Source organism: Ciconia boyciana, chromosome 5, assembly GCF_034638445.1.
Source record: "Ciconia boyciana chromosome 5, ASM3463844v1, whole genome shotgun sequence".
Taxonomy (NCBI): Eukaryota; Metazoa; Chordata; class Aves; order Ciconiiformes; family Ciconiidae; genus Ciconia; species Ciconia boyciana.
Window position 1 is genome coordinate 3,749,973 of NC_132938.1, and position 22,360 is coordinate 3,772,332.

Consider the following 22,360-nt stretch of genomic DNA (forward strand, 5'->3'; position numbering starts at 1 on the left):
AACCACCAAAAGGACATTAATATTTGTGTAAGATTAATGGACTGTGGAGCTCCTCATCACAAAATTGTTGCGAAGGCCAGAAGTATAGAGGGATTCAAGAAGAAGTTGGCAAATGCAAGGGGAAGAAGTCCCTGGGGTGGTTAAGCTCAGAGGTCTGGACATTAGCTCAACCTTACGATGTCCTTATTGGACTTACTGCTGGCAGCTGGGTACTGCCAGAAGAAGGTCATTCCTCTTCATACCAACCCCAGACTCTTCAATATGACTTGCTGTGTTCTTGCAGTTCTTATGTACCCTTTAATAACCGTACTGCTTTGTCCTTCGTATCCCAGTGGTGGACTTCCTTGAAGCTCTGAATACAGAGATCCCAATGTCCGGGGCCCATCTTAAAGGTCTTAAAAGAACCCAGAGAAGTTTCACTTCTTATCTTGTTAGATTAAAAGTCAATAAATTGGCATGCTTGGGAGGGGAGGTAAAGGACCAGTGATTGACAGGGCCTGAGAAATGTAGTGGCTTCACTCAACCTCAAGAGAAGATGGCGGAAAAAACATTTCTTGGTAGGAAGCCCAGCTCCTTCCCATTGTCCTGCACTGGTAAATAGAGAAAAGTGATGCTTCCTTTTTTTGCTTGGTTTTTCAACTAGAATGTTGTCCTTCATCTCTGTTTGTGGCGTGTGTTTGTGTCAGTCTGTTGAGCAGTGGTCTCGTCTTTCATATCAGCCTCTGACTGGTGAGGATTTAACCTACACATCATGGAGCAGTTCCCAACTAACTCCCGAGAGGGGCCCTCCATACCTGGAGTGCCATGTTCCTGTTTATTTTAACCCATTCTGAAAATCCACTTTCAGAGTGGATTAAGATAAAAAAGAACAAAACAATCCTGTCCCACATGAGGAAAGTCCACAAGAGGAATGAATCGGCATCAAAGCCAAGTAGAGACAAGTCCTAAGGTGTCTACAACTGGAAACTTGACCCATCTCACCAGCTGCTGTAGGAAGGAGCTTTGCATCCTCCTTCCCCCTGCCTGCTCCAGATCTTTACTGTTTCTTCTGGAACAGGGAAGAACTCATTCACTGCTACTTCTTCAAGCTGTTGTACTGCTTTTGAATCCAGCTTGCTCAGAAGTAAGTCCAGTGCCTGGTTTTGGCTGCTCACAGCTTTTCCGCTTGTCAAATGACCGTCATTCGTGACCCTTTCACCATGGACTAAATAGCATTGGATGCTTGACATGTTTGACTTCAGCTTGGAAATAACACTCCCAACACCAATGTCTGTCTCCCTATGACAAACATTTGCTAGCTCAGATCTGTTGGTCAGGAGATGAAAACAGTGAGATGATTGATGTAATCGCAGGTAGAAGTTTTTAGCATGGCTGCAGCCAGAGCTGGCTCAATGTCATCCGTTCTGTTGTTCAGTGGCAGTTGGAACAAGCTGTATTGGCAGAAGCAGAGTTTGTTACAGGCACTGTGCTAATCTCTCTTGCAGGTGAGCCCAGATAGGGGGGATTGAGCTGAAGTTGTTCCAGCTGAAACTAAATATTTGCAAAATAATTGTCAAGAGCTCCAGTAGGACCACTTTGCTGTTTATACCACTGCTTAAATCACTACTGACTGCAGTCTGGTGTCACCTCTGTCACAGGGAGCAGGAGATGTTTGGTCAACAGATAAATGCTTTAAGAACCCATAGAAAAAGGGACTCTCCAAATGAAACCGCTATTGCTTTGTACTTCATTAGCACACATGATCATATACTGCAATAGTCCAGTGGTATCTTAAGCACAAAGGTTTGAGTCTTCTCCTGGTGATGCAAGAGAGAAACAGGAATCTTTGGCACTGGCCAGGTGTTGGGTGAGTTGGGGAAGAACTCAAGTAGTGTATCCAGCAGCTTGGCAGCAGGTAGCGGCAGCATACTAGCTCCTTGGATTTCTCTGCGTTCAGTAAGCATTGGGTAGGGAGGACGGTAAGGCTAGGAATCGTGCGTGTGCTTTATCCAAATCACGGGGCACCAGCTGATTCAAGGGCTGATGAATCCTGGGCTGCATGTTTGTCCTTTGCAAGTCAGGACTGATGTCTTCTTGGGCCTGGTGGAGCATGGGTCTCTGTACCCTGTTCCTTTGTGCTCTTGAGGGCAGGTGTTGAACCTACCCAGAACCAGATGACTAGAGATTGACATTCATGTATAAAGACATCCTACACTGGTGATCCCTGATTAAGGTTTAACCTTAACCATGGACTCAGGCTGTGTACTAAAATAAGGGGATAGGACCCGAGAACTAAGGGTATACACAGTTAAAAAGATGGCTTCTAGGAGTTTGCAAAGAAAAATAGGATACCCGTTGGAGGAGCAGTTGGATGCATTGGGTAGGTGGAGGTAGAATTGGACTAGTCAGGACGGGTTATGGGTTTGAACCTCTCTTCATCAAAGACTGAGGCTGATCCTGATGTGGCAGGACAGTGTTGGCTCCAGGGGCTGCATCATGTGCTGTGAATTTTTGAACTGGCCCTTGTTGGCTTTCATCAGTTAAAACGTTTTTCCGTCTGTACCATTTCTGTAATGATTGGTTTGATATCTGATCTCCATGCTTTGAGCTAAATCCTCTTTACCTAGTCCCGTAGTTATATGATCTGAAGCTTATGTTTTGTGGTTGCCACAGAGGCAAAGTGAAGCTTCATCGCTGTGTTGTGGGCCTTGTCGGCACTGGGGATGTGGTTTTCCTTTTCTTTTTTTTTTTTAAGTTTTTACCACAAAATTGCCACTTTTGGAGGTTATATAAAGAAATGGGAGTTTGAAAATCCTTTGACTTCTCTGGAAATAGTCTACATGGTACAAGAGGGTGGAGATTTCTGGAGTTTCCAGTACTGGTGCTCCAGGCCAAAAAGTTGTTGCATCCCAATTTGACCTCAGTTATCCTTACCATGCATCCCATTTTGAAGGCTGGGTCTAGTTCACAAGTTTTCTTTCTTCTCTGGTGGGCTTTTTCTTTTTTCTTTTTTTTTTTTTAATAGACTTCCTTGGGATTTTTAACTGCAGAGGGTAAGTTTGAGCCGAGTTCCCTGAACAAGCTTGTTTGCTTTTTCCATAGGTTCCTTAGAAAGAGAGCTTGGACGGCATGCAAAGTTGTGAAATATCTGCAGACAGCACGGATGATCCTCTTAGTAGTGGCCTACAGAGAAAACGACAGCCTCGAATAGTAGTTATCGGTGCTGGGCTTGCAGGCCTGTCAGCAGCGAAAGCGCTCTTGGAAAGCGGTTTCACGGATGTAACTATCCTTGAGGCGACTGACCGAATTGGAGGCCGCGTGCAAAGTGTGAAACTTGGTAAGAGCAGCATTTTGGGAGTAATGCGTTGGGCTTGCTTTATTCTGCTAGCAAGGCTTTGTGTTGTCACTAGGTTAATTTGACCTTGAAAATGTGCTTTTTCAGCCAACGTGCACGTGCAAAAGGTTATTTGAGGTGTGATGTTGTTAGGAACATAAATCCTTGGGCTCTTTTCAGGGTGGGTGGGTGAATCTGAGCTATCTCATGCATCTTTTCCAAGGAAGGGCTGCTCCAAAACCATGTTTCTATAAAATAAAGACCTCGGTGATCGTTTTCATTCGTTCAGGAAGAGCCCTGTGTAACAGGTCTGTGAGAAGCGTTCTGTGATTAAATAACTGTATTGAGACAGTTTCCACCAACGTTTTCAAGCTTGATTCTTGACTAGGAGCAGTCAGTAAATCTCCTGGCTAGTGAACGGCCGTTTCTCAGTGACTTACATCACTTGTGAAGGGGCAAGCTCCAAGCTATTCTGTTTCACAAATAGCCCCATTCATTTCCCTAGAACTAATTTACTGTGTAGGGCACTACCCACTGTGAATCAGGCTGCTGGAAAAACCTCTTCAATGTATCCTTTCATCCTGATTTGCAGCTTTCCTACCTCTGTGGCTTCCTTTCTCAGTGTGTAATAAAGGTGCAGGCACTGGATATTTTAATCCCGTGTCAGTTGGAAGGGCTTGTAAAATCTCTAAATACAAAACTACTAGAACAAACGTTACCCTTTGCAGCACAGTAGTCAATGAAACTTTCCGTGGTATCTAGAAGGGCATTGCCTGTCTCTTCTCCACAGGAGGCAAAAAGCTCTTCACTTTTACTGAATTGTCTTCCTGATTTCAATTAACTAGTTCTGTTTCTGATCCCACTCTCTGTATTTATTAACTTTGGCCTCTTGCTGCCCTCCTTTCTTTTTATTTGTCAGGTGCTTACATCACTTACTATATTTTACTCGATAAACTCACCACAGTAAATAAACAGCAGTGTCCTATGAACTTTCAGAAGGGAGATGAATGAAAAGGCAGTCGGACAAATCTAATCTCCAGGGTTTGAGTAGGGCACTTTGCATTCTGCTGAGACTTGGCATAGAGGTTAGAATGGGAAGTGTGTCCTTTACTCACAATACACTGTATTAAAAATATCCTGTATCATGTCTGTGAGAGGAGGGAAGTGTTAAAGACCTGAAATCTTCAGGGAGCAATATATCATTTTGTCAGTGCACCTGTGAAATAGTTTTATTGTACTAGTATTGAGACCAATTCTCTCACCTTTGGACACCTTCACTGGTTACTCATGTCTTTGCTTTTGCTGGGAATCTACCTCCTGTTCATTAGCACTTCCTAACTAACATGAGACAAGAGCAGGCTTTTCAGTCTGGTGGAGATCTTGCAGTTTGTAGATGTAACTGTTATTTGCAGAGCAGAGGACCGGAATCCAAAGTCTTGATCTTTTAATACCTTTCTTAAAGCTACAAACTGTCCGTGTTTTCTTATCTTCCACAAACTATCAAAGTTACACTGCTTGGGTATGGACTGCAGTTCTCTCCCAAGGTGGGTCCATGTTCTGGCGCTTTGCAGATTCACCTGCCCTTTAGCCGAACAATTTTGGAGCTCTGTTGGGTGGTGAAATCTTCAGCAGCAGCACGTACTCAGAATCTCCTTATTCCCTGGTACGAGGGCAAAAGGGCAGCATGGTCCTGGGCTGTATTTTCTTCTTCTGTACTGCCTGGAGCAGCAAGATTGCACCTGGGGCATGCAAGACCTGCTCATTTCTCAGAACCGGCTAAAGCTTACAAAAAACTGTTACTGAAGCGGTTCTTCCAGCTCTTCAACATACGACCACTTTGATCTGCTTGTCTAAATGGCATTCAAATGTTAAACTTCTCTGGCCACTCCCATGCCTGCACACTTCACTAAAGATCTAATTTAAATCTTCAACAGGGCTACGGTGGCACCTTCTCAGGGTTATATCCTGATAGTTCCACTCTCACTGAGCCATGCTGTGTCTTGCAGGGGACAGTATTTTCCCTCAACTGCATAGAGTATGTTGCTACTAGGCACAGGGGAATAATTTGGATTTTCAGAGGTTTGGTTCATCATTTCTAGTGCAGGTGAGGCAGAGGGTTTGTGTGTTTGTGGATTGTAGGTGTGTTTCTTGTACATGATCTATAACATCTGTATCCACTGCAGATATTTCACCACAGGATGCCCAAGAAATAGTCAGGGCTGCAAAGGGAAATGTGGAAGTTCCCGTGTGTATTCAGAAGGCTTGATACGCAATCTGTGCGTTCCTTTGGAAAATTGCTGGTATGGTATATTGTTGTGTATAGGCCTGTTTTGACTGCTGCTCGTGTCTCAGTAATTATATTCACAGAATAGGAAGCAGATTTTTTTTCTATTTTTTGTTGTATTGGATGATTCATTTGCAGTAGATGAATGTTGAGACTAAAATCTTTTCAGGCCCTGAAAGTAACTTCACTAACTCTGTTTAAAAAGGTGTTATTTAATTTTACACTTTTAAATAATTGATCATGTAACTTACACTAGGTAACAACTGGCTTATCTGCTTGGTGGTGATGATAGTGAGTTTCTAAGTATTACAGGCAAGAATGACTATTTTTAGTTTGTTGGTATTTGATTATATTCCACACAGCTACTGAAAACAGGAGAACTTGGAACACATCATAGTTGTTCCCGAGCACCAATACAGTGGGACCTGCTGGCGTGGTTTTTTCTTTCAAAGATCAGGTGCCCCATAAATAAGAGCTATATACAGGAGGATTGTTATTGTAGCAGAGAGCAAGCTCCTGACATAAAGCAGCAGGCAGTATTCCTGCTGCTGATCTGGCATGTGATGACTCGCAGGAGGATTGCATTAACAAGGTGACTGCCACATGCAATATTTATGAGCTTTGTACCTTTGGCTGCCAATGTACAGCAGTCATTTCCGCTAGGCTGGGTGCTCTGGGAGCGTATTGGAGTTTGCGGCACCTTAAATATGCGCACGTTTGTGACTTGATGCTGCACGCTCTGAAGCACATGCTTTGTTGTAGGTGCACGTAGAAATCTTGTGCTCTTGAGTCCTGTAATACATATTTTGAAGGGCAATCAGCATGCTCCTTAATGACGAGGTGGTTGTCTGCTTGAAAAACAAGATCCATGGAGCTTCCCTGGGAGGCGATGTCTCAGCTGGAGAGCAGCATTTCTTGGAGCTTTCGCCCGTTAAACTTGACTGCATTATAGCATAGTGCTGCAGTGTCTGTCTGTCTGAGCATATATTTACATGTTAAACAGTATATGATGACTGGTAACTGCACGATCCTTTCTTCATCAGGCAGGATCCTATTAACTATCCCACTTAATCAGGCATTCACACACCTCTGCAGAGCGAGCTGCACAGTGTGGTGTTGGCTGGGATGCTGGGAGAACACAGCTTTGTCAGACTTTAAAACAGTTAGCTTTGGACTTCTGAGAATCTGTAAAAATGTGGGTGGAGGACATGACCCAAGCTTATTTTTAGCACCTCCTTTCAGCTGCTGAACATCTCCCTGTGCTGAACATCTCCCTGGCAGTGCTGGCTTAGTGGGGCTCAGAGCCCTGGTGCAAACCCTATCAGTTATAAGGAAGGGAGAGAGTGGGGCTGACCAAACTCTTTGTGTTTTGCAGGCAGATGAAGACTAAATGCGTTTGGTGTTTAACCTGACAGTGCATCTTTTTGAAGAACCTGATTTAAATTTTCAAAGGCATAAATAATAAAATATAACCTATTTACTCATTTGGGGAATGGAAATGCATTTTTGTATTGCAGTTAATCTGAGGTATATTTGTAAATAACATGCATTTTTGATCACAGCACAAGGTTCAGTATGCAGGCCAATGTTGCTATCCCAGGGCAATCCAAATTTTCCTACATCTCCCTGCTGTAGATGCTTTCCTTTCTGTGTCTGGGTATCCATCCCCTCCTCTTGAATACAGTGGATACTTGAAGTCTTTAGGTACTCTATTCTTTCCCTACAACTATAATATTTATGTAAGTATCCTTATATGTCCTTTTTGCAATAGTGCAGTGTGGCTTCTTACAGCTCTTTTCCCTCCCACACCCCCTTCACTAGTACATGGCTTGTGCTGCAGCACGAGCAGTACGTTCTCTGCTTTCTGGTCATGTTCTTAAGTGCAGGTTTAGAGAAGATGATTTAGAAGGGCCAAGTAACAAGGATAGAACAGCTAGCAACAACCATGATAAGAACTGGGAACCTAGAAGATCCTGAATTTCGCCTTAGGTATCAGAGGTGTGTCACTGTGATATATCTTTATTGGAAACATCCCATCCTTCTAGCACTATCTAAACTTGTATCCTGAAGGACTGGTTTGAAGAACACTGGCATTGCCCTTGTCTAACAGAGAAAGCTCGCTTAAGTGATGTTCAAACATGTGGTGTCCTTGAGCAACTGTTCTGTTTTTGCACATGTACATTTTATTTAGGGTTGAGTGTGACACGCTTTCAGAAAAATGGGCTTCTATAAATAGTCTGCTTGGTTTACTCTCCTGCAGGGCACGCCACTTTTGAACTGGGAGCTACGTGGATTCATGGTTCACATGGAAACCCAGTCTATCATCTAGCAGAAGACAATGGTTTACTTGAAGAGACTACTGATGATGAGAGAAGTGTTGGACGGATCAGTCTTTACTCCAAGAATGGGGTGGCTTATCATCTTACCAACAGTGGGCAAAGGATCCCGAAAGATGTGGTTGAAGAATTCAGTGATTTATACAACGAGGTTGGTATTCAGCTGCTTTGTCAGGTTGTAGATTTGCCTGAAACAGTGAGACCCCTTGACAGTTATAACGTTCCGGGTACTGGATAAAGGTAGAAAACCAGTAATGTCTTTACTTTCTTTGCAAAAAATCAACACTTAGTTTGCTCTCATCTGCTTAACCGTACGCCATTTGTCCCTGATGTGGGATCAACTCACTGTTGTTAGGAAGAACAATCTTTCCACATTTGTCATCAATTTAATCATTTCCAGCAACTATTGCTGGGGAGATAGTCATTTGCTCTAGAAAGTTGCTACTTAATTAAAAGAGTAGGGGAGGGATCAAATTACTAAACAAAGTAGAATGCAAAACCTTAGCAACAACCAGCTAAATATTGTAGCCCTGTGACATTTTATTGATGTTATAAATACCATAGTGTGCTGTGTAGTATGCCAAAGTCAGTGCAGTATCGTAGGAATTGCAAGTTTTCTTGCATCAGAAGGAAAGGAACATCTTTTCTGGTAGATTCAGACCAGTGTGGACTTCAGTTTAAGGTTATTTTAACTTATTTTGATCAATGTTCAGTGACGTCGTCTTCCGTTCAGTGTAGATGAGGGTGTCAGTATGTGACAGAAGAGCCAAATTAGAAAAAAAACCCAAACTACAGACACAGAACCTAAAAATACTAAATAGAAGCCTGCAAGATGGAAATGAAAATGCTTGTTTAGTGGAAAGATTAACCTCTGCTAAACAAGCAATGAGCCAATGTTAGACTCAGACAAAAAAGGACAAATTTACTTTCATGTAACTTGGCACTGCTGCTGTCATCCTACTATTTCTTTCAGAGGGAAAGTGGGGTTTCTTACTGATTTGTGTGTTGAACACACATGAAAGATTGGTATTAGTTCTGTCTGCTTTCAGTAGGAAGATTTGGCCTTAGGTAGAGTGAAGTGAAAGAAGGAGGCTTGCCAAAGTTAATTATAATTATTCCCCACATTTTTTAATGTCACTTATGAAGTACATTTAGGGGGGTCAATGCAGAATGTATAGTCCTCCAGGTAATGTGATCTCTCAGTGGGTTATATAAAATGGAGCAAACCATTATTATTTTCTTCAGGCTGTAGCCACACCTAAAACCTTCAGATTTTCATCTGACAGCTTCACCAGTATTTGATGCTTGGCTAAACACACACTAGATTCAGGTTACTCTTGCATACTTTATGTTTAAAAATATGTCCATGAGCATTTAGAAAGCCACCAAGAGAAAAGTCACTGTAGCCTGTAAAGAATTATCTAGAATTGAATGGGGAGCAGAAATGGGGATTTTTTTTGTTTGCAAAGACTTTTGACACTGTCCTGGGTCTCTGAACTGAAATCTATGATGGGATGGCACAAAATCATTTCAGTTTTAGAGGAGGGTAGTAGGAATTTCAAAGAAACCTCATTATGGAAGGAATTTTGCAACCTGTGGCAGGGAGGGAATTCTTGGATAACTGCAGGTGGAGATAATTCATCTGAACAACTTTTTTCATCTTACTGGACTGGAAACAGAACGAGAGCCAGCCAGGAAAAAAGACAGGTGGGATGTGTGTGGAGCCAGATTAACAGCAACTAAGACTAGAAAAGAGAGAGGGAGTAAGTGAAAATACTGCAGTGAGCAGCATTATGTATGTAAATGGAACACTGCCAAACTGCATGCAGTGCTTGGTGATCATCCTGTCTCAAAGATGATAGGAAAATCTCCAGCAAAGGGAGGGTGTCAGAGGCAGGCAGACTCTGAAATGAGAAGAGACTACAAAGGTGAGAGCTACTTAGCTTTGAGATACAGCATTTAAGATAAAGGCTATAACAAGGTGCCAGTGTTTTAGAAATGCTTAACTTGGTAAATCTACTCTTTTTTTTTTTTTTAAAGCAAGAGAAAGGGGCCAGCCAGTGACATGAGAGAACAACACATTAAAAGTTAATCTTCTTTACGCAACACATAATTAGCTTATCGTTGCCACAGGATATCTTTATCGCTAGGAGACAGAAAAGGCTTTCACATTTATGGATTGTAAAAATGTCTACAGCTACTCTCTGCGATTAAAAAATATGTAAGGGACAGCTTAAGCCAAGAAGAGGACGTCAGCCAACCTCTTAATTGCTGTTGCTGGGGAGGTGCTTTCTCTGTCTTGCTTCAAAGTGTGCTGGAATTTCTTGCAGGGGCAGCTCACGGTTTTGTTGAGCTTCTTGTCCCAGCCTCTTTGGGGTGTCAGGTGGGACGATCTTTAGTGATTTAAGACAGGCTGACTGGTTTCTTCCTTGCACTGCGTAGGAAAAGTGGGAATTGAGGTGAGCTACGCGATCTCCTGAAAATCTCCAGTTAAAAAAGACAAAAAGACTGTATTTCATACAAAGTGCCCCGGTGGGTGGGCAGTCAGGAGCATGTGCAGCAGGCGTGTGGCTTTGGGGACCTTTTCCTCTGGCATAAAGTGCAGAGAATGTTTCTGTTTACACATGCTGAGTCCGCCTGGTGCATTTGTGTTTTGAGTCCCCCACTCCCCCAGCATTTTTTTTTTTTTTTGAATTTTCACTAGAGTCCATTCCATCTTTTTTTTTTTTTTTTTTTTTTCATCCTGGCTGGCCAATACTCTCTTGCTTTAACTGGTGATGAAAAGGGTGCTAGGGAGGAACAGTAGGAATTTGGTCTTCAGTTTTGCATCTGTTTTTTAGAGAAGGCAGGTTTTTTGAGAAGTTTTGTTAAAACATCTTGAAGTTGCCCAGGATAAAAAGCCGTCTTACAGATCACCAGATCCTGAGGTCAGGCTCCTCTCTTGCCTTGTAGGAGCTCCCAGACCCTTCTCAGTCCTGGGGCAGCCTGCTGTTAGCAATCCTGCCATCATGTCATCTCATCTCTCAGGCTGCATCTCCCCCTTTAGAGGAGGCTGAGATAGCAAAGCCTGTGACACACGCTGTCCTGACTTGAAAAGAAAAAAAAAAAAAAACAACCAGCAACCACATGATGGATGCAAAGCCTAATCAGGGATGGAGCACTGGCATTAACAGTGGAAAATGTAGTCCTGAATGAATGGCGCTAAATTTGTCACAGTTTCAAATGCCTGCCCCCCCTGCACAGCCGGCTCACTTCCCATGCACTCACACACTGCCCTTCTTTCGCTGCAGCTGCTGCCATGTGCTTGGGCTCGAGCATATGCCTTCAGCTCTGCTTCTCCATCTGTATCTCTCTGTAGCCCCAGTTATCTTGTAATCTGGAAACCAGATTCTCGTGAATGCAAAGTGCAGAGGGTCTCCCTTGCGTTTTCACTTGGTATGTGGAGTCACTGAAGCTGGAGCCTAGCAAGGCAAGGTCTCTCCTCTGTGTGCTGAATTTTCCTGGTGTGAAAGGCAAAGCACCCCAGTACCTCCAGAGCTTTGCCTTGCTACTTCATTTGGAAAGTCCTTATGCTTTTCCCAGGCACTTATCCAATCTTTTTTGGCTGGCTGCTTCTACTTCAATGCAAGTTTTGCTTCTGTAGCAGAAAGTTCCCTATGAGAGGCTGTCTTAACTGAGGGGCTGTTGCACTGCATTGAAGTCAGTCAAGGTCTATCATGAGCTTGTGACTGAGGTGCCCCAAATCCTCCTCCATGAGAGCACTAGCAAACTGAGCAGTGCCTGTAAGGAGGGTCTCCAGTCCTGCAGAGCAGCTACCTGAATTTCCAACCACGCGTTGCCAAGCAATGCACCATGAGAAAGGGCATTGAGCCTGCCGTTGGCAGGACAGCTCTCCAGCCACTGTTGTTTTAAGACTATCCTACTGTGTGGGGCTGGCACTGCTCAGGGTGATCGTCAGTCCCTTAAAGGAAGGGGGTACCAGCATTGGAAGGTTCCCCAGGGTGTGATGTCCGTGCCGTGTATTCATAATCTTCCCACCTTCCTCTCCACTCCTGCTAGGATAATTGGAGGAATCCTGGGGCTGGGGGAGGATTTTGGCCTCTGCCTGCTTGTACCACATCTGCATGACCCTCAAAGAAAAGTGACAGGAGTGTGACCTTTGAGGGTAATGTCTGCAGCTTCAGTGTCTGTGTGTGCCTATAACTGCTGGGAAAGTGTGAATTAGGGACAACCCATCTCAGAGTTGCTCTTCTGTCCCTGCTAAATCTTCATTTCCCTCTCCAAGGAGGCATTTAAGGCCAACTCCCAGGTATTTGTGAAGGGTGGGAGGGAGGTGGTGAGCTTGACAAGTTAAATGCAGGTGAAAAATCACACTGCTTTGCCTGCCCAAGAATTTCACAGTCCATCAGCCAGCCTGATTTAGAAAAAGTGCCTATTTTTACTTAGGCTTTTCAGTAAGGATGTGGTCCCTAAAGACCTGCTTCACAGGAACCCTCCCTTTAACAATCAGCTAATTAATGGCCTTGTTATCTGTCAGCTTTCTCCTGTGTGCTGCGCAGCTTCTGGGGGAGGGATGCGGCCAAAGAATGACAAAGTTTTCCAGCCTTCTCACCCCCACCCTGTGCTGGGCTTCGTGCCATCCCCAATTAAGCTCCAGTGCCTTGCCTTGCATTATCGTAGAAAGCAGGACCAAAGGGCCACCGAGAGTCACCGTTCCCTCCCTGCCCCTCTATTGCACTGACAGATGTCTGGCCTGGTAACAGCATGGACCTATCTCCATCGGGGTTTTTTTACTGACCGGGGATTAAGTCACGGCAGTTTTTAAGCCAAGTAAGAAAAAGACAATGGTACGGATCGTCACCGGTGCTAACAGGAAGGAGCGTGGATTGGGATGTGCTTTCCTGACCTCCTTCGGTGCTGAGAAACTTCTTTATTTAGATTTGTTCTTCCTAAGAGACTGCCTCTTCCTGTGGTGGAGGAGCACGTATGTAGTAAACACGTGTAGGTGGAAGCCTGTAGGTAACAGAGAGGACATCCCTGGTGGAACTCACGTTCTCTTCAGAGACCCCAGTTGTGGCATGCCCCAAAGCTGGTCAGAAAGAAGACAGAAGATCTAAGCTGAAGTGGAGCCATTTTAGGGTTATGGCCATTCAATTTTAATTTCTGACCTTCAGCCCCATTTCCCCATGGGATTGTATGTAAACCCTCAGAATTAGGGATGGAAACCTGCACAGAACGAATAGTCACTTGAGATGTTCTGCGTCTTTTGCTTCTGCTGATGGTTCTTGCAGACAGGCTTCTAGGGCCAGTTATTCTGCCCAAACCCAGAGGAGCTTTAGAGAGAGAAATGATTAGGTGGTTGTGCTGAGATGCGAGTTTGCCAGTGGTAGGGGCTGGGAGATGATGCAGTCTGTCCTTATTTTTTTCTTCCTGTTTGTATCGGATCTGTGAAAATAGAAAAGGGAGATCAGTCTGAACTGTGTATGGTGTAACTCTCCTTGCTGATGGGCACGGTGCTCTCAGTTTGGATGCATGGATATTTAGTAGGGTTAACTAGAAAATCAGCAGAATCTTTCAGGTGGTTCTTGATGCTACCTTTCAGCAGGCTCTTTGAAATAAAGCCCACTTGAACTCTCTCAGGAATCCTTCTTTCATCACATCATGAAGAAATGATTGAAGGAGAATATATCTTCCAACCTCACGAATGCCTATTCCCCGTGACTTCAGAGGGGGACCCATAGGCTTGATGATGCTTTCTGTTACTATGAGCAGTTTCCCACCTGAGGAAGCAAAGCCCAAGTAACTCCAACTCCAGACAGTACAATTCTGCTCCTACTTCATTAGAAACCTGCCTTAAATGCCTTCCAGTGAACCTTTTCCATAGTTTCTTATACAGGATGTGTTTGCTGCATGTGTACATTAAAGAATACATGTTGAGCATCTTTTTGATTCTTTTATTATGACAACATATCTTTTAATGTAGGACTTGCTGTTGTTTCTCCTCTTGCTTCTTTCCTACAACAGCTTTGCCTTCTGTTCTTCATCAAATGGTTCCCAAGAAGAGAAAAGCAAAGAAGTAACAGGGATTCTGAGAAAAAATAATAAATCCTGATGGTGATTATACTTACCTGCTGTCTGATTGATGGGATGACATATATAGGAAAGACTTTACGTGACGATTACAGCAGAGAGAACTGTACATTTCTGCTCTTTTCTCTGTTGGGCAATGAAGAATACAATGGTTAATAAAAACATACCCATGGCTCACTTATCCTTTTGGCCAAATGGTAGCTGGGTTTTAACACAGCTTTGCTTGTCTTGTGAATGTGTTATCTGCTTACAGTGTGCAATCGGCTTATGAAAGCTGAGCTGCATTATGCTGATGCAAGGTCTATGCAGCTTGTACTTACTGGAAGTGGTTTGGGCCTCAGAAATCAGTGGACCTGAGACCCGTGGGATGTTGAAACTGCCAAAGAGCTTTTGGCATTGGGGAACAGAGAAGACACTGTTTCCTTTCCTTTGCTGGAAGCCTTCATTTCATATAGGGCATTGGTCTCCACATTTCTTGTCTGAAATGTCCTTGGAAAGACTGTGTCCCAGTCAGTGTCTGCAGTTCTCTTTTGTATTCAGCAGTTCACTCATTTTTCTTGTGACTACTTCTCTGTTTTTGTAGTTTATTTTCCCCTTTTTTCCCTCTTTCACTTATTTTTTTAATTCAGTTTCCTCCTTGTCCCTTACTTGTCCTTATCTACTCTGCTTCCTGCATTCACTCACAGACCTGCTCTCTCTTACTCCTATCACTGCCATACATTTTCCATCACTACCTGCCCTTCCTCATCATCCCTCTATTTTGCCTCCTCAAATTCACTTTATTCCTAAAACCCAAGAGACAGTCAAGTTTCCGGGAAGCATCAAGGTGGGAAGAAATGAAAACATGGTGAACTAGCCGTATCAGCAGAGAATGAGAAGCTGTAGGAGCCTTTGAAGGAGAGGCTGCCATAGTTCTGCCATCTTCCTACCAGGCATTTACTTTTGAGTTAAACTCCTCAGTATGTCTGAATAATCTGTCTCAAAAAAAGGATCATAAGTTGTAATCAAACCATCTTTGACAGGAAAAACTCACCAAGCAAGGATCTTGCGTCTCTACTTGTAAGCGTACTTTGTACCTCTGTGGCATGATATAAATGAGAAGGTGACTCATTATGGACAAACAAGTCATTAATGGGATGAGTTGCCCTTCTGGGAGGCATCTTCTAAAAGCTTTCCTGTGTTAAAAGATTCCTGGGAGTTTTTCCATGGAAAAGAGGGGCCATGATTCAACTGCAGGCTCTTCTGGCAACCTTGCAGACAGAAGTACTGATTCCTCCAGACAGCCACAAGCAGATGGCCAAGGTGGATGGTTGTTTTCTTGCTTTTAAGTAGCTTGTACAGTGGAAAACTGGCATTAAAAAAAATGTCAGGAAGATCTCCTTCAAAGAAGAACGATTTGTTAGAAGGGGATTTTTCTTGTGGGTCCTCCTCGGGCTGGCTCCTGGTGGGGGGCTACTAGAGATGTCACTGTTTTCCATGGATCTGTACCTGTCTTGCACTCAATGAGTAAAATGTGTGTGCATACAAAATTCCTTTGCTAAGCCTGTGTTGGTTGCTTCCTATTTTTCAGGAGACAACAGAAAAGTAACTATGAAACTGAATTCTCCCACCCTAGTGGATTCCTGGGCATTATTGCTAAATAATGGAGAGGGTGGAAGGGCTGGTTCCGGGTTAGAGCAGTCAAATGTATGGCCCCTGCAACCTGGGATTGCACCTGAGACGCTGAGGTGGGAGAAGAGCTGGTGCTTTATTGTCAGATGTGAGGAAGCGCGCGGGTCCTGCTGCTTGAGTTTCCTCCCAGTAGACTTTGGATGGAGACTGGGGCCGAGTCAGGCTGTGACACTGCTCAGCAGAGCAAGAAATTACACATAGCAACCCCAAACCTGTTCTGCAGAGCTGCTCTGCAGTCTGCGCTTACTTGGCTTACTGATCCAGCTGCAGCATCTCAAGAGCTGGTTGAACAACAGGCTTTAGCTACTGCAAATGGCAGGACCGCTTCAGTTGGTGTTCTGCAAGTGACAGAACGGACATGCTCGAATTAAAAAATAACTTAATAGTAAGTTAATAGCAAGTTAATGACTTAATAGTAACTAGACTGTTGCAGGTGAGTAAGGGTGGTTATCTTTGCCGGGAGGGAAGTGTTGCTTCCTGCCTTCTGACCAGCATAGCTGTGGGTGCAAGTTGACATGGCGTTGGAGCAGAGTGCACAATAAACTGCCAAAGCTGATCTCTAAAGTTGGCAAGAGAAGGTGATCTGAATGTGCTGGGTTTGGATGGGGGAAAAAGCATCCTGCTTGGGGCTTGGATTCTGCTGCGAATCACATTGTCTGTCTTTCTGTCCTGTCTCTGGCAGGTCTATAACCTGACTCAGGAGTTCTTCCAACGAGGTAAACCAGTCAATGCTGAGAGCCAGAACAGTGTGGGCGTCTTTACACGGGACGTAGTGCGCAAACGTGTCAAGGCCGATCCGGATGACACAGAGGCTGTCAAGAGGCTGAAACTAGCCATGATCCAGCAGTACCTTAAGGTGTGTGTGCACATCATTGTTTGTTTGTTTGTTTGTTTTAACTAAGGGCAGACAAATCTTGAACCTCAGAGACCTGGCTAAGCCTTGCCCATCACTGGGAAATTGCTTTCTGTGGTCTCTGGCAGCTGGAGCCATTTGTGTTCATATTGACAACTTTTCCTTGTGAGGCATATCTGAAGACAGTGGGCTGCAAAAAATAGTGCCTTTACTCTTTTTTTTTTTTCCTTACCTTAAACTTCCAGCTTTCTAATTAGAAGGGGATTTCCTAGGCCCTGTTAAATTTCTGCTGCAATTTAACATTTTCTTACCACCTGAAGCTACTGTATTGTCAGATTCTTTTAGTTATGTCTAGTTGTGTGCCTTACACCTGGGACCCCATGGTCCCACCTGAGCGGCTTTTACCCCACTCTGTCTCTGTCCACATTCAGAGACCAGAAGAAATGTAACTTTGATACTAATAATTTGCTGAAGAAATCCCTGGAAAGCATTTTGAAGGTAAAGCAATAAAATCAAAGGTAGATTTTATAAACCCATGTCCTAATCATCTTTCCTCACGGCTTCCCTAGTTCTTTTTATCTCCTTGATGCCTCAGCCTAAATGAGATCTCTGTGGGATGAGGACTTAATGCTGTATCAAGCACTCCACAATTAAAGCGTAACAGCCGTTCCTATTTCAATTATAATGACTTAAAGGCTTATGAAATGAGGCAGGGGAGGCAAGCAGCACTCTGTGATGTAGCTAAGTGTATGGTATTCACTATTTACAGGTGGGAAGCTGAAACAAAGAGAAATAAAGACCTAAAGAGTCCCACAGGAGATCTGTGATAAAGCTGAGATTTGAACCCAGGCATCCTGAGCGCTGTTCTGATATCTCACTGTCCTAACCCAGGAGCTTGTATCACAGGGTGTCTCCACAGCTGCCACGTAAAGACTAGTTATTCATTGTGTTATCCGTGTAACATCACCCATGCAGACAATGTTAGTCATTTGATATAGCTCTGGTTTTCCTGGAGGGTTACTTCTGTGGTTGCTTCAGTTGCCACAGCCAGATACTTTTCTGCAAGTCTTGCAAATCCCTTCTCATGTGTAAATACCTGAGAACATCAAAGCTTCTGATACTTAAGGCTATCAGATCAGAGTGGTTGCTGAGAGAGTGGGGATTAACAGGTGTCTCAGGCAAAGAATAGTCTTGGTAGTTGCCTGTTTTTCTCCTTGGCATTTTTACTTCATGGTTGAAAGAATCAAATAGCCATCACTGTTTGTTGTCTTCATAATGTGGAGTGTCCTGTTGGAGCATCCAGGCAGGATGAGTGGCCTGTTGTCTGACCCAGGGTGCAAGGTCTGTGCTGTGGGCCAGCAGAACCGACCCGGGGTGGGTGTTGGAGAGTGCTCGCTCAGCCATCAGATGGGGTGGAACCGCAGCAGACTCAGAGGATAGGTCTTCTTCAAGACCCGGCTGCTGGTGACCTGGCCCAGCAGTTGTGCCTGCTCAGTCTTCACTGGAGTCACTGGGCAATGACCAGGAAGGGGCAACAACCTGTTTATCAATACAGTCACCGGAGCAGTCTGTGAACTACTTAGTACAACTTTGACTTGTTTGCATGATATCTTAGCCCAGCACAGAGATTCCTGCCCTGCACCAGGATGCTCCACAGGGAGAGAGCCTGGGTGGGCTGGCCAGGCTTCCAAACATGGTCATTAAAGTGTGGAAAGGCCTGGAAAACTGGACGAAGGGTGAGGCATGGAATTGTAATGTTCCCTTTGCCTAAAATGCTTAAAGAATTAGTGTGCAAATCATTGTGACTCCAGTGATTTGAAGATTTTAAGATCACTATGTCCCATGCATCAGTATTATCATTAGCAACTTATCACAAGACAGGCCAAACATCCTGCCTTTGTTCCAGGGATTGTTGGAAGCTACAGCTATGCCTAATACTCCTGCAAACATTAACCAACAGGTCCCGAATCTGAAGCTTTGATAATTACATCAAGTGAATCAAACACAAGTGTCTCACATCTTGGCATTTCCCTTTTCTGTCTCCTTCAGTTCCTTCTGTGTTGGGTCCTCTCACCAGCAGATTGTTAGCTTGCTGATTGCTGACTGTTTGACAGCATGTTGAAAGCTACAGACAGCAGAAATAGCTGCCAGAAGTTTTTCATGGCTCCTCATGGGAACGTTTATTAACATTGGAAAGAGCATCTGATTAACATAGCTCCAGCTTCTGTTGTAGGAGCATCAAGCAGCCAGTCCCTGGCCAGTGAAGTGGGTTTTAAATGATAGAAAACAGTCAGAACTATAACCCAGAATCATGCAGAAGCAAAGACATAATCTCTGAACTCGGGATGATGCAACTGTGGCTGATGCAACCAAAGCTGATGCAGCTTGTTACCATGACAAAATGGTTTCTCTGGTTGGAAGGAAGGCTAAGGATTTATTTTGTCAGACCCTATGGCCAAACACTTCTTTACTAGCAAAAATAATGTGGTGTAAGAGTGGGATTCAGGACTCCCAGCTTGTGCAGCTCCTCTGTGCCCTTGCAATGTTGTGCTGTGGCAAAATGAGTTGCTTTGTGGCAATGTTGCTTTTGTGTTGCTTTTCCTTAGGTAGAGAGTTGTGAGAGCAGCTCCCACAGCATGGATGAAGTCTCGCTCAGTGAATTTGGGGAATGGACCGAAATCCCTGGGGCTCATCACATCATACCTTGCGGTTTCATTAAAATTGTGGAGATTTTGGCCCGCTCCATTCCCGAGTCTGTCATTCAGCTCCGCAAGCCGGTCAAGTGCATCCACTGGAACCAGTCGGTCAGCAAGGAGATTGAGACGGTGGCTGACCACAACAGTGACCTCCCTGAGGAGGACAAGGGCTCCGATGTCTTCGTAGAGTGCGAGGACTGTGAGTTCATCCCAGCTGACCATGTCATTGTGACTGTGTCCCTGGGAGTCTTGAAGAAACGCCACGAGAGCCTCTTTCATCCACGCTTGCCTGAGGAGAAGGTGATGGCCATTGAGAAACTAGGAATCAATACGACTGACAAGATTTTCCTGGAGTTTGAAGAGCCTTTCTGGAGCTCTGAATGCAACAGCATCCAATTTGTCTGGGAAGATGAGGCAGAGAGTGAGAGCTTGACTTATCCTGAGGAGCTGTGGTACAAGAAGATCTGCAGTTTTGACGTACTGTACCCACCAGAGAGGTATGGCCATGTCCTGAGTGGCTGGATCTGTGGAGAAGAGGCTTTGATTATGGAGAAGTGTGATGATGAAACTGTGGCAGAAACCTGCACCGAAATGCTACGTAAATTTACAGGTCAGCCATGCTCTGGTTCCTTTGGTGAGTGGAGAAGAGAGGGGGAGTGGGGCTGGGGTGTTGAATAACCGCTAGGAAGGAAATGCACTAAAGTATTTTTTAGTTCTTTGGCATTTTATGTCCCTTTGAATGGGTTGTGTGTGGGCTTCCAGCATACCTCCTGCTTGGGTGTGCCTGAAAGCTATTTATACAGAGGGGCTGATAACCAGCTCAGGAAGTGGTGGGTAGAAGTGCTTGAGGATTCCACATCCTCTGCTTTATTGAATCACAAATAACTCTTTAGCAGCTGGAACTGTCAGACTCGGAGCTCCTGGGGACTGATCTCTGCTGTGTAAAGCAGCATAGCTCTTTTAGAGCTGGTGGAGTTGAACCTGTTTAGGTCAGCTAAGATGTGGTGGTTGAATCACATCCCTGACTTCCATTCAACATGCGTCTATGTGGAAATCTCATTGGCCTAAATTTCCAAGTATCCATTGATGTTGAGAGTTTCCATTTCTGGGTGGCTCACCTAAACCTTCCTGGACTTCACAGGTTTCATGTGTACTGAGCACACATCACGTTAAAGGCAGCAGTTGGAGCAAGACAGATCTTATGTGTATTATGCTGAGAAAATCCAAGACAAAATGACTAAAAGTAGTAATATTTGAACAAGCTGGGCCTTAGTTTGTCTGCAGTCACTTTTCTAGAGCTTGCACACCTTCCCAAGGAAAGGGCTTTTTGTGTCTATGGAGTTATTTGAGATCCTCTGATGGGAAACACTGTATAAGTTCAAGTGTAAGGTAGTAACGCTGAAAGAAATAGTGATTGACTTATTGGCAGTCTTGAAACAAGGATTTTGGATTTATACATAATTATAAGCAATTGTAAGAGCAGTGTCCTCCAAGATTAGATGTATTTTATGCTATTCTAGAGACGGGTCCCGTGTTTGAGCTATTTATATCTGCCTGCTAGCTCCTGTTAGCCAAACCTCAACACCCAGTGGGTTTCCAGCCTTACCTCTTGTCTGTGGACCTCCAGTTAACTGAAGAAATTTGCCTTCACAAGTGTAGCTTTCCCCTGTGCTTACAGACCATTTGCTATCAATAACGCAGAGATCTAGAGAAAGGGTCCTGGAACCTGAAGACTACCTGCATAACTGGCTACTGCAGAGAATTAGGATGAATCAGTGAATGCTGGACTCTGGGAAGCTTCTGCCTCCTGAGCTGTTTGTTTTCAGTACGTTACGTTGCAATGTCAGTACATACATGCCTTCTTTCCTCCTGACCGCAGCCTACGCAGGTGTAGCAGGAGGCTCTTCTCTTTAAGGCCAAGTTGTTCCAGTGCTGACGTCTCCTAGAGCATATGAACAACCTCGTTTGTTGCAGGTCCTCTTGCTTAAGATATCTTTTTTTTTTCTAAAACACCTTCATTCATCAGCGGGAATTTGGCTCTTCGGGTCTTTCTTAGTTTGGCAGGTGGGAGTATACTCTCCCTCTTCCTTCTTGGGCTCCTTCACTGTTATTATTGTTTGCATGTGTTGGATGTTCCTCTCTTCCTCCCAGGATGGAAATATGTTGGCACTGGGTGATCGGTATGTGCTGCAGTTGCTGTTCCAGCTGATACTGCACCTGGTCACTGTCCATCAGGCTCTTCAGTAGTGTGAGCTCTATCTCAGCCTTCTGCTAATCCTGCGTTATCTAACCCTGGAGAATTTCAGACTGAATTTACCAGCGCCTTGCCCTGCAATGAACATTTTGTGCATAAACTGAGAGGTCACCTCTCAGCTGCTCGAAACTGCGAGAAGAAAACCTGTCCTTGGAGTACCCATTACACAACACGACCTGTTCCACTTTCTGCCCAAAAAACTTGTTAGTTTGTAGAAAACCTTTTCACAGATCTTCCAGGATGGCCTTGCTAAGGTAGCTGCGTTTATCCTGTTATCCTTGCTCACGTTTTCCCTAGTGGCTTCACACAAGAAGCACTATCTCAAGGCTGGTCTGGACCAGGTGCCAGGCAGGCTGAAATAACAGAAGTGTGCACAGCTCTCCATGCACCTACCATATTCTTCACTAATCTGTTTCATTGGGTGTGTGAGAGTGGGTTAGACCAGCTAGGAGGTGGTTGCGGGGGTACAAAGCAGCGTTCTGTCTGTGACCTAACTGTAGTCATTTCTGAAAATGACTGGTCTCCTCTGGTCCAGTTAGCACCACCAAACCCAGCTTTTAAAGGGTTTCCCACCACCCAGCTTCGTGTACGTGAGCTAACTGAGCTGGAAAACTAGTCTTCCTAGGATCCTAAGCTGAGTGGAAAGAAAGACTCTTCCGTAAGGCAGTTTAGATCTTCCACACCTCACTTGGTGCTCTGTGACATCTTCCCAAGAAGCTTTTCTCTACTGAGTATGGAGAGCACCTTATATTCAGTAATGAAAGTAGGTAGTATGAGCCTTCTAATGTTCACTTTGCCTTTTGTAGCTTTCATGTTCTGGGTATAAAATCCCCCAAGTTCTTATTTCTTATTCTTCTATTAAA

At 44.3% G+C, this 22,360-nt stretch overlaps 1 protein-coding gene across 2 annotated transcripts in view; it reads left to right on the forward strand.

The window, feature by feature from the left end:
* The window catches only part of SMOX (spermine oxidase), a 55,746-nt gene that overhangs the window by 27,316 nt on the left and 6,070 nt on the right, over positions 1 to 22,360 (forward strand). For both annotated transcript variants that reach the window (XM_072862861.1, XM_072862860.1), the window contains 4 exons: positions 3,082 to 3,316; positions 7,858 to 8,084; positions 16,377 to 16,550; positions 19,154 to 19,853. In XM_072862861.1, the coding sequence (XP_072718962.1) occupies positions 3,109 to 3,316; positions 7,858 to 8,084; positions 16,377 to 16,550; positions 19,154 to 19,853 (1,309 nt within the window). In that variant the 5' untranslated portion in view covers positions 3,082 to 3,108. The remainder of the gene's footprint in view (positions 1 to 3,081; positions 3,317 to 7,857; positions 8,085 to 16,376; positions 16,551 to 19,153; positions 19,854 to 22,360) is intronic.